Consider the following 11,836-nt stretch of genomic DNA (forward strand, 5'->3'; position numbering starts at 1 on the left):
ATGAAGGAGTGGGCTGCTCTCTGGATGGGAGCTGCCCTCACAGGAGCCACCTCAGCAGGCTCAGAATGGCATCAATGCAGCCCAACAGTGCTGCCCACAACCTCACCACCTCCCTGAGCACCAGAAAGTGCTTAAAGGCTCCACCACCTCAGCACTGCCACCCTGGGGGCCGAGCTTCCAACACCCTGTAAGGCAGGATGGTGCGGGATGAGGGAGTGGCAGTTTACAACCAGAATATATCCAAACCACAGCACCTGGCCATTCTACTCCTAGGCACACACCAAAAGAATGGAGAACTTGTGCTACTGCAGACAGGTGTGCAATGGGATGGAGAGATTGTTGACAATCTCCAAAATCGGCAGCAGCAGCTCAACAGACGGCCAGATACACAGCAGGTGGTCTGTTGGCAGTGGAATAGTGCACAGCATAACCATGAATGAGGTGCTGGCTCAGGCTGTGACATTAACAGACCTTGAAAATGTCATGCTGAGTGGAGGATCCCAGACTGGGAAGAGGGCACATGTGGCAGGAGTCAAGTGCATTCACGCGACATTTCCAGAACAGGGCACTCCAAAGAGATGAGACAGTGGAAGGGGAAGCCACGGGCTGGTGTCAGGGGAGGAGAGGGCCCACTGCTGGGTCTGGAATTCTTTTTGAGGAGATGACCACATCATGGAGTGAGACGGGAGATTGCTGCTCAGCTTCGTTAGTACACTAACGGCCACTGCACTCTCGGAGGAGGGAACTGTGCGGCAGCACGTGCGTGACACCTCTGCTTCCAGAAGCAGACAGAAATGCTTTCTTCACCTTCGACTTGCTCAGTTACTGTCTGAAAGGCAGGCGGTTAGCACAGTGTCTTAGAGAAGATGGCAAGTGGCAATCCCAGGGAGGTAAGAGGAAGTGATTACAGGATCACCCGCAATTGTTCTGGCCTGCACTGTGCCTTGACCTAGAAGGAGGTGGTCTTTGCTGCTCTCTGCACATTTGCTATGTTTATGTGGGTCGGTGAGGCATCAGGTGGTGCTGGGGGTTGGCATCTCTCCGAAGATAGTAATTCCCCACCAAATGTCAGGACCCTTTAATTCTGTACCCACTCTGTGAGGTGGAGCTGTCGTTCTTCTTAACTGACAAATTGATGAGGTCCGGTAACACCCTGGATTGGCATGTGCAAGAGCCAGACTTTGTGGGAAGCTATCGCAGCATCTCCCTTCCAGGGGAAGGACTGAGAGCTGGAAGTGTCTGTGAGAGATGACATGTGTCAGTCTGATCACTGAGTAGCAGTTGCCAGAGTCTCAAATCTAGACGTCTTACTTCACGTGCTCAGAAGTCCTAGGACAGGAGTTGAGAACTGACCTGGTTTTCATTCTTCCACCTTTCTGCCCATCTAGGGGACACTGGCAAGGATGCAGTGAATTGCACCTACAAGAATGAGGATGACTGTGTGGTCAGATCCCAGTACTACGAAGACTTAGTGGCAAGTCCATCCTGTGTGTGGCAGAAGAGCCAGGTGAGGCCCTGCTCCTGCCCCGGGGAGAGGGAGTCACATCAGGCAGGGATTTCCACTCATATCCCTCTTAGGTAGAACAGGGTAAGCCTGACCTTGTAGAGCTGAGTTACTGTGTCATCTGGGTGAGGGGGATATGTAAAAGTGACTTTTACTCATTGAGGAAAGAGCAAAAATAAGCTGCGTAGGAAGGGTAGGGAGGTAGGTATGGATTTCATCTAAGTCCAAGGAGTTAAAAATTGAAATTCTACACTTTACAGCGCATGTCAAGTGAGGCGGCTGCCAGGAGCTGTTTGTCCGTCCAGGGGAAGGCCGGATGGTTGGAGGGCGGTTGGAGGCATTGCTCTTCACAGGCTCACCACGGGACGTAGTCAGGGGTCGGAGGCATTGACTCAGTTTTGTCCTGGATGACTTGCTGCTGCAGCAGACCCCTCCTCCGTTGTAGGGAAGGGGACCCCAGATCCCCAGGCTCACATTGCTATTTCATCGCCTTGCTCTTTCCCTGGCTTGAAGTAGAATGCAGTGGCCAGGGACCCAGAGCTTAGGAGGAAAGTGTTCTCTTTCTCTTCTTCAACACTTACTAAGATGCTCCCCACCGAAGGGCTGAGCCACCGCAGGGCAGCAAGAGGGCGTCACCAAGGGGTTTAACATTGGCCGGTGTGGAACGGGCTCGTGGCCTAGAGATTCATCACTTCTAGATAGTTGCCGGGTAAAACATAGTATGTAGCATGTAATATATGCTATCTACTTAGGTTACAAAGTAGTTTGTTGTCTGTCTGAGTATGGATTTATCCGGCTGTCTGTACTTTTGTTTGCTGAATTAACCCTAGTCTTCTCTGACCTTGGGCCACTCATCATGAGCCCACTGCTCTGGCTGAGGGTGTTCCCCGGAGACTGCCTGATCTTGTCGCTGCTTTAGGGAGTCTGCCACTTAGCCCTTGGAGGGCAAATGGCTAACAGTTTTCCTGCAAAGACCTCCTGAGGTTCTGCCTGTCCTGGGGGCTGCCCTACCCCAATCTCCTGGAGACTTCACAATGGTTTTTTTCCAGAAGAACTGGGGCCCTTCATTCCAGGGAACACACTTGGTTCCTTAGCTCCTCTCTCCAGGAACTCCATTTGTTAGAGGCAGGTTATAATTTGGAGGGTTGGGAAGCTGCCACCTTGGGTTTGTGGTGGTGGTTGTTTTTGAGTGGTGTCTGGCGAGCACAGTGTGTATGTTTAGAGAAGAAGGTGGGAGATGGTGTGGGCTGTGGGGATGACTTCCTTTCCCGGTACATCACTCCTCACACATACAAACACCTGCTTTCATCCACTTGAGGCTGCCAGAGTGGGTCACTTGCCCACCACTGGAGGCTCCTGGGAAGGTCTCTGCAAGACACACCCAGATTGACCCTTGGTGGCTGACATATGCCTGTTTGTGTTGGGTGCTGACCAGGGTCAAAGAGAAGTCAGCTTTCAACAGAGCTGGGGTTTTAGATAACCAAAATGTCTGAGAAAAAACCCAAAATATTGTTATAGCCAGGAGGCCTGTTCTCTGAGAATGCTGAAAAAGTTGCTAGGTTAGCATCCCTCATCAACGTCAGCATCTGAACCAGGGTGGCACCCACGAGGAACACCTGTAATAATACTGGCTGGCTCTTTGAGCATTCATTCTGTGTCAGGCGCTGTTCTGAGTTCCTTAAATGGAGTGAACTTAGCCATTCCTTGTATGACAAAGTCGAAAAGTCAGTGCTATTACTTTTCTGTTTTAATGATAGAGAAATAGGAAACAAAAGCCCAGAAGAAAGGCCCAGTAATTTCCCAGAGGTCATGCAGCGCAGAAGCAATAAGCCAGGACTCAGACCCAGGCATCTGTGCCTTCACTCCCCTCGTGTGAATGTGTCTGGCCATGGTCACCTGTTGACAGCAGCAAGAAGGCAAGGTCGCTGGAGAGGGAGCCAGAGGAAGCCTTGTGCCCCCTGGTGTCTGAGGCAGGACGGTGCAGGATGTGTCTGAGGCAGGCCCTTCCACAGGGGCCAGCTGCATGGAGACCGTCTCCCAGCCGTGGGCTCGGACTGGGTGCTGGGCAGTTGGCCACTGGGGAGACAAGGAACAACCCTAAACAGTGACTGCTTTTTCATACTCAGGACTCTTCTGATGACACTCTTTTTAAAAATCACTTTTTTCTTCCTTTCTGTTGCTGCCATTTCATAGACTTAAGCTTGGGTTAATTTTTCTTCCTATGTGGTAACCAAATCTTGGTGACTCCGAGCCTAAACTGCTGGGGATGTATGTCTGTACACTGACACTCAGTTTCCTGGTAACGAAAGCATTCTCGTCCTTTCTGACAGAACCAGAACCAACGACAGGGAATCCCAAAGCGGAATTCCTGAAGATACTGCAGGCCCAAAAGAGGAACAGTAACGGAATTAATTATTAATTCAGAGGTGGAAAAATCAGAGAAACATAAGCTTGATCTTCTAGACTCTATGAATGAGCAGCTAGACTTGAATGCAAAAGGTGTTGTTATCAGTTTGCTAAATTACATACTGCGTTATTTCTCAGCCAGCGATCTAGAAGACGTAGAGTCAGTGTTACTACCCTTCATTAAATTGCTCTTTTCCAGTCCACAAGAAGAAGATAGATCTGTGGATCACTTGAAAAACAATCCACAAGACTTCTCTGTAAAACTTAACAAACATCAATTCAGAAAGATCCACTTTCTGGAAAATTTGATAAACTCTGCAATTGAACAAAAACTGGATGATGAGGTTAAAAACACCAAAAAAGCTGTCGTGCTGATGCAGCCTCCGTTAGATCTGAAAGCAAAACGACTATTCTTCCTAAGGAAGTTAGAAAGTACCGGATCACAGCACATCAGCCGGGGGCCAAAGGGCCTGAGGAAAAGGCAGCAGCGGGAGACAATCGGGAGGAGAGAGAACGCGCGCCCCCTGGTGGAGGGCACCGTGCAAGGCCGGCTGGGGAGCGCAGGAGCTTCATGTGGCCCAGAGGCCCTGGCACCTGGGGGCCAACTCCTTCTACCCAGGGCCCCCACTCACAGAGAGCCTCCCTCTTTCCTGAAGAAGTACATCGCGGGCAGGCCATCTGCTGCGGCCCGTGCAAAGTGTCTCTCTGAGCCAGAGAAAAGGCTAATTGACATATTTATAGCAAAAATGCGAGCAAAAAAGGCAGAGACAGCAGAACCAAACACAGATTGCCATTTCAATAACATTGATCTTGCTCCAGTGTTCAAAACCCCCAAAGCCAAACGGAGACTGAAGTTGAGAAGGAAGAATTCCCTCAAAACATGGAGCTCCGTAAAGAGGCCCGCGTTCCTTGCCCTACAGAGTCTCATCAATTCCCCTCCCCGAGAGCCTTCTCCCTCTTCTGGAGACCCGAGTTCTCAGGATTTTCCTTCTCCGGAAGCGATGGCTCTTCCAGTACCTCCTACAGAAGACATTCTTGAAGCCAGCCTTGCTGCAGGAAATGACTTAGGAAACACTTTGAAAGACAGCATGGCTGTGCCAGAAGAATCTCCCCCTGCCAGCGCAGTCCAGGAGCATCCATTGGCCGCTGGTTCCCCTGAGACTGCCCCCAACTCAGTAGTGGTCACTGAGCAAATGCAATGGGGGAACCCTAACATGGGCAGGGACATCCCCTCCATGCCCACAGGCAGTACTTACCCCTTGCAGTCATCCCCAGTGCACCAATTGGAAAGTCAACTGAACCAGCAGCTTTGGTCCCTCATCCCCAATAATGACGTGAGAAAATTCATCTCAGAAGTTATCAGGACTCTGCAGATGGACTGTGCGGACCCCCAGGTGCAGCTGTCCTGTGCCAAGCTCATCTCCAGAACGGGCTTCCTCATGAAGCTCCTCAGTGAGCGGCAGCAAGTGAAGGCCAAGGCAGAATGGGACACAGACCGCTGGAAAGAAGAGGACTACATCAGCGAGAGCCCAGGAGGCCAGACTGATGCAGGAATGATCGAGCCAAGTGAGGTGAGGACGGCCACGAGACCGGAGAGCTGCCCTTTCCTGTCGCTCAGGAAGTGTCATTAAAGCCCCAAGGAGGAAGAACAGGGGCTCCCAGTCCATATCTTGCATTGGGCACATAACTTTGGCCAAGGTGGCAATTTCCCACTTTGCTCCTTTAGAGAATGAAGCAGACCTGACAAGCTAGATGAACTGTAGAGTACCCGTGTGATAATCAGATCGTGTAACATTGGATCTTATGTGGTCTTGAAGATCCTACAAGCCACTCACCTGGAAGAATACGGGCTGGAATAGTTAAGTGTTCATGCTCTCTTTATTTGATCTCTTTTCATTGCTCTTTTAGCTCAAAGAAGTCCCAAGATACAGCCTTAACAAAATACTCATCATGGCAATATCTGTCACTGTAGCTGTGATGATCTTAATAACGGGAGCCTGTCTCGTTGGGGTAAGGACAACGATTCACTTAGGTTTCTAGAACATCCTTTTTCTTTTTTTTTTTTACAACAGATTTGAATGCAGAGTGAACATCAAAGCCACTTGCCCACATACTGCCAGTTGACGTTCTTCTATGGTCACAAAGACATACTCTCCTGAAAAGCATATGCTTGAGATTTTGAATAGACCCTACTCCCAGGAAATCTCAGTGCAACTGGAAACTAGGTAGCAAGCCAAGCCACTGGCTCTTGTGAGAGGTGGAAGACCAGACTTCATAGATAACAAGATTTCCCCACAGCTATGTCAACTGTTTGATGTGCTTACCACTCCCCTCTCTGCTCCTGTTGGTCTCTCTTCTCGTTGTTGAAAGGATGAGCGCTGTATCAGCACCCTCACCTCACAGAATGGTTACTGTCCTCAGGACACTACCAGAAAACATGTTAAAGATTCTACCTGTTCTAATACATAAGGCAGGTCTAAAGACAGGTTGTTTATGTACCTGAATGTAACTGAATCCTGCTTCCTAAGCTGAACCCTGAGGAGTGCTGTATTTATCCTATCCCATTCCTGGAGCCTGACTCTGTTCACCTATTGTTCAGTTACATAAAGTGCATTACTTTTCCCAACAGGAAAGGGCTTGAATATGAAGTCATTGAAAGATCTGACGGTCTTGACTACCCTAGCAGTCCAACCCAGTTTACTTCACTGACACTCTTCCTGTCATGTCAGCCCTGTCTGTGTTCCTGCCTGAGTGGCCCCTTACCGTACCCCAGCCACACCACAGCCATTCCTACTTTCACCTGTGCCTTTTCTACCTAAAATTGGCCCCTTACCGTACCCCGGCCACACCACAGCCATTCCTACTTTCACCTGTGCCTTTTCTACCTAAAATTCCCTCACTTCATAGCATGCCTTGACTCCTCCAACTCTCTTGGGACTAAACCTTCTGTGAGATGGATCATCGTTTCTGTGAAACCACAGGGAGGTATTTCCTCTCCCCTGAGAACTTTAAAAATGTGGCAGTTTTCACAAAGGGAAGTGCCAAGGTCAACACGCGAGGGAGCACAGCAAAGGTATATAAGGACGAAAGAGCTTCCCGGGTCTATTGGCCTCCGGTAACACCCGCCTAGTGTATCACTGTTTCTAAAGGCAGACACGCCAGCCACAGCAGGGGATGGTGACAGGAGCACAGAAAGATGAGAGCCCACCAGCATGCTAGTGGCCATCCTGACATTGCACTAGGGCAGAGGGACAGCCCCAGGCAGATGTGGAGGCAGCCCCCTGGTGAGTCTGAGCCTCTGCAGGAGAGGGACAAATCTGGCCACTCCAGACCTTTCCATTAAACGCTGGGTTCAGCTGATTCCTTTGCATCTTTGCCCTTCCCAAGTTGCCTTCTGATGGTGCTTGAGTGTGCCATGGAGGCCTGCCCCTGCAGAGGCAGCTCCCTGGTCATGCAGTCACAGCTGTTCTGTCTTTTCACTCAGGCTGTGCTGCTGATCAGGTGAGGTTGTTTCCAGTGAGTTTGCTGCTTGTGAAAACAGTCTGATTTCTGAACCCAGGAGCTGGGAGCCACATGGGGTCAACTGCCAAGGGGTCGGCGGAGACAGTATCCTGGATATCTCCAGGTGGCCCCTGGTCTTTGCCTTCGGGGAAATGGCTGAAATTTTGATCAAGTCCTGCGTTATTTTAATGTGTATGTTTAGTTCTGGCTTACTTCTCTTTGTATTCATTCATGTTTTCCTGAGTTCCTCTCCCCAGTTAGATGAGAAGGTTTGTGAGGTCAGGGAGTATGCAGAGTTTTGCCTGTATTAGAAAGATAGTAAGTGTTCAGAGGATCAGAGTTAGGTACAATGTCAAGTTTACGGTGAAGAAGAATGCAATATAATATTCATTTGAAGCAGCATACAGAGTTGAGAGTTCAGTAATACATAGACATGTGTGTTCCTAAAACTTCTGCAGTGTTGCCTCTAGCCTAATCAGTTTGAGAAAACGCTGCCTAGCTGCCTAAGAACTTAGGGTGAATGGCAGACAGTGATAGATGGATACTTCTCATCCTAAATGTATTTCAGTTAATGTCTTTAAAAAAAAAAAGACAAAAAGATACTGAGAATAAATTTCAAGCAGTATTTTTCAGTCTTGGGATGGAAAAGAGCTTTCTAAGCCCAGTGGCATAGGAGAAACCTTTGAAAGATTTGTCTGCCTGTGTGTGACACTGCTAGCTGACTCAGCACTTGGGGAGGTCAGGCTTGGGGCAGAGTCTCCCCTGTGTTCTCAACTTAGCCCTTGCAGCAGTTCCCCTTTCACAGGTCATGGCAATCAAGCTATGGGCCCAAATGACAAAGCCAACGTCAGACCCAGATCTCCTGACTGCAAAGAATGCATTCCTCATTCCCTTTGTTCTCTTTCCCTTCCTTACAAACACACTGAGAAATACTGGAAACACTTGAACAAGAAAAAGGCCACCAAAGAGATTAATATATTTATTGTATTTAAAAAAAAAAGGTTTCTAAACCAACAACAGCAAAATAAAAGCTAACATCCCAACAGAAGGGGGCGCACTCTGGGATGGATAGGGAGTTGCTAGCACACATCCCTGCACCTGCCAGTCTCACATTTTGCTGATGGGATCTGAGTTTTGTTAGGTTCTTGAAACTGATAGAGTAGTAGTATATTTTCTTCTAGGACTCTTGTAACATTTTGTTCTAATTTCTATTTTGTAATCCCTCTGGAGTTATTTTTCAATATGATTGAAGTAGGGAATCTAGCTTATCTTTCTCTACATGAGTTTCTAAATCTTCTAAAATAATTTTTCTTTGAACAGTTCACTCATTCCTTACCAATCTAAAATGTCCTGATCTGGACTCTGCTCTTTCCGTCGACTCTGTGGTCTTTTCTTCCACCCATACCTGTATCACACAGGTAAACTCCAGTCACTTTATGGCTTAGTTCTGAGTTTTATATTTGTTAGAGCGAGCTCCTGCTCTCTCATGTTTCTTGCACTATTCTTGCCCATCATTCCCCACTGAATGGCAGCCGGTCAGTTTTGTAAAAATGTATCTTTGGATTTGTATAAAACTGAATTGAATTATTTTGATTAATTGATTAATTTGAGGTTAATTGACATAATCACAACATTATAGGAATGCAAGTCTCATGGCTTTCAAAAGGGCTTTAGTGTTTTCATTACACAATCTTACACATCTTTTGTTGAGCTTATTCCAGGATAAGCTTTAATCCTTTCTGTTGGTTACAAACGGGACCCTTCTTGTGTTTTCCCATTAGTTGTTGGCAGCACACAGGAAAGCTACCACAGCATGTATGTTGATCTCTTGACCTGGTGTCTGGCCAACTTTCTGGACTCGCATATTACTTTCCACAAAAATGGTAGTTGATTTTCTTGGGTTTTCCGAGTTGTCCATCATTTCACATTCAGATGACATCTGTTTTGTCTTCCTTTGTGACACAATACTGTATTTGTCTTTTTGAAAAATTGATACTCAAGATTTACCTATTCTTATTGGAGAGACAGTGCTGTTCCACCCATCGGTTCACTCTAAATGTCTGCAACAGCCAGAGCTGGTCTGAAGTCAGGAGCCTGGAGTTGCTGTGGGTCTCCCACACAGGCACAGGAGCCCAAGCACTTGGATCATCCTCTGCTGCTTTACTCAGGCTGTTGGCTGACAGCTGAATCAGAAGTACAGCAGCTGGGACTCGAGCCCTTGCACAAATGGGATACTGCACTACAGGTAGAACTAAACCTAAACACCATTGCACTAGTCCCTATTTTAGGGCCTCCTCAACAGTGGTAAATAGTAGCAATCCTACTAAGCAGCCTAGTCTCCTTGACTTCTCGGTTTAGTTTTCTGATCCAATTAAAGATGCTTCATCTTTTCCTCTTCAAAGAGGTTTCATGGAGAATTGTCTGCTGAAAGTTATCTAAACAGCCAGTAAAATGTATTAGGCGCCAGATACATACAAAAAGAAAGGCATGCAAATGATCTGGACATTGTGGTCACTGTGTTGCATAATAATGGCTGTGTCTTCTTCCAAAACAGATTTACTCTCACAGGGCAAGAGCCGACGCCGAGGAGGAGGACATAGGAAAAGGTCTAAGGTAAGTACCAGCCCAGTAATGTGTGAAATGAAACTCGAGAACTAGAAGAGAACACATGGATTCCAGTCACCTCATTGCTTAGTGAGATCTCCACAGACAGGAAGCATACTTCACAGCTGGGGTAGACAGCACCACCATGGCACCTCTGCTGTCCCCAGTCCTTCTTGGATGCAGGGGCTGGGGAGGGACTCCAGCTGTGCCATCCCTGCAGCTGACAGTACTTTGACCATACCAGAGGGCTTCCTGAAGGCTTCCAGCAAGGGCTAGGGGAGTCTGTGTTGCACTGTGGGAGGAGCTGGTCTCCTTAAAGAAGGCAGGAAAAGTTCTTCTCATCCTGCTTGTCTTTATTTTTTTTAATCTGTTTTTCTTTTTTTTTTTCTTTAAGATTTACTCTATTTTTATTAGAAAGACAGATTTACAAAGAGAAGGAGAAACAGAGAAGGATCTTATGGGTCTCCCGTGAAGGTACAGGGTCCCAAGACCTTGGGCCATCCTCCACTGCATTCCCAGGCCACAGGCAGGGAGCTGGATGGGAAGTGGAGCTGCCAGGACACAAACTTGTACCCATCTGGAATCCCCGCAAATGCAAGTCGAGGATTTAGCCAATGAGCCATCACACTGGTCATGTCTTCTCTCTTCTAACCAAGCTTCTAAGAGCTTTAACTGGAAGAGATCTTCAAACTAAAGAGAAGTCTGTCTCTTCATTGTGTGACAAGGAAACGAGAAAGAGGCAGCATCTTGGCCCCAGGGTTATACTGTTAACATCAGAGGAGGGTCTCTTCCCAGCTGGGGCTCCTCTCTGGCTTGTAAGGGTTTGGGGCTGTGAGCTACGTTTTCTGTCAGAAATCAGCACCCATGTACCACACAGGCACAGTTGCTGAAAACAATGCACTCTCCTGTTCTGCTGGATTCATAAGGGGTATCTTGGTGTCAGTGCGAGCCTCATCCTTTAACTGATTTCACTAATCACTCTCCCATCAGTGGCACCTGCAGTGTGAGGCTGCATGAGCTAGGTGACTGCTGTCAGACTCGGGCCCTGCCTGCTGTGACCCAGTTCACAGGGGTCAAGGACTGTGCACATAGAGGCACCTTCTCCCTCACCCCCAGGTGAAGGAGGCATGTGAGACTCAGTCCCGGTGGGGCTGGTGCCAGATGCTAAAGGAGGGAGACAGTGCACGTACCCCATGTGGTTGTGCGGTCTGTCACTGCACAAGGGTGCTTGGGGCTGACGACCTCACACAAAGCAGTGGTTCAAGTTGGCCCTTAGCCACTGGGGCACCTTCAGGCAGATCGGAGAGCTCCCAGGAGCCCAGATCCCAGGTCTGTGGTGATTTTGCTTTGTGGTATATGTGGGACAGGGACACGTTTTGTCCCGGGCACACCAGAGATGCGCGGGCCATGGAGAGTGACACCAGTCTCTGATTGGCTTGGGCATTTGTTTTCCCCCAGCGACCTTTACGAAGATTCCCTCAAGCAAAGACGCGAGAAGAAGCAGGTAAACTGAGGCACACGGTGTGTCGCTGGGGGAAGGAGTGGCGGGAGGAGGGGCAAAATATGCATTCCCCTCCCCATTCCTAGGGGTGCTAAACCTCCTGCATTTTCCTAGGTGGGCTTCTTGGTGAGGTGGCTGCGCTGGCTGAGGGGTGAGCGCAAACCCCGCCGGGCAATGAGCCGGAAGGAACTGGCTCAAAGGTTGTATGATGAAACCTCTGACGAGGAAGCAATCTTCATGAGAGGGGCAAGGTAAATGACAGACTGCCTTCCCCACGTTACCTAACGGGACAAACGGGGCGGGCAGAGAGGAAAAGTGGC

The 11,836-nt window shown here is 48.5% G+C and overlaps 1 protein-coding gene across 4 annotated transcripts; it reads left to right on the forward strand.

The window, feature by feature from the left end:
* Positions 1-4,621: 4,621 nt before the first annotated feature.
* Positions 4,622-11,836, forward strand: LOC121166629 (leucine-rich repeat-containing protein 37A-like). 4 transcript variants are annotated; one of them, XM_040995841.1, is made up of 5 exons: positions 4,622-5,481; positions 5,819-5,920; positions 9,966-10,024; positions 11,474-11,519; positions 11,631-11,836. In XM_040995841.1, the coding sequence occupies exons 1-5, from the start codon at positions 4,657-4,659 to the stop codon at positions 11,769-11,771; spliced, it is 1,173 nt and encodes a 390-aa protein (XP_040851775.1). In that variant the 5' UTR covers positions 4,622-4,656; the 3' UTR covers positions 11,772-11,836. The 4 variants fall into 4 exon arrangements, 2 of the variants coding, with proteins under 2 accessions (XP_040851775.1, XP_040851776.1); XM_040995842.1 differs by lacking the exon at positions 11,474-11,519 and having other exon boundaries at positions 4,981-5,481; positions 11,631-11,709; XR_005885452.1 differs by lacking the exons at positions 5,819-5,920; positions 11,474-11,519; positions 11,631-11,836 and adding an exon at positions 5,983-6,135 and having other exon boundaries at positions 5,393-5,481; positions 9,966-10,376.

The sequence above is a fragment of the Ochotona curzoniae genome, unplaced genomic scaffold, assembly GCF_017591425.1.
Source record: "Ochotona curzoniae isolate NIBS_2020 unplaced genomic scaffold, NIBS_Ocur_1.0 patch181, whole genome shotgun sequence".
NCBI classification, from domain to species: domain Eukaryota; kingdom Metazoa; phylum Chordata; class Mammalia; order Lagomorpha; family Ochotonidae; genus Ochotona; species Ochotona curzoniae.

What these genes read in the sequence shown, in the direction of transcription:
- LOC121166629 (XM_040995841.1), top strand. Translation starts at nt 4,657, where the DNA reads ATGCGAGCAAAAAAGGCAGAGACAGCAGAACCAAACACAGATTGCCAT. An exon ending in GAATGATCGAGCCAAGTGAG is followed by an intron (nt 5,482 to 5,818) that starts GTGAGGACGGCC and finishes TTGCTCTTTTAG; the next exon opens with CTCAAAGAAGTCCCAAGATA. An exon ending in CGGGAGCCTGTCTCGTTGGG is followed by an intron (nt 5,921 to 9,965) that starts GTAAGGACAACG and finishes CTTCCAAAACAG; the next exon opens with ATTTACTCTCACAGGGCAAG.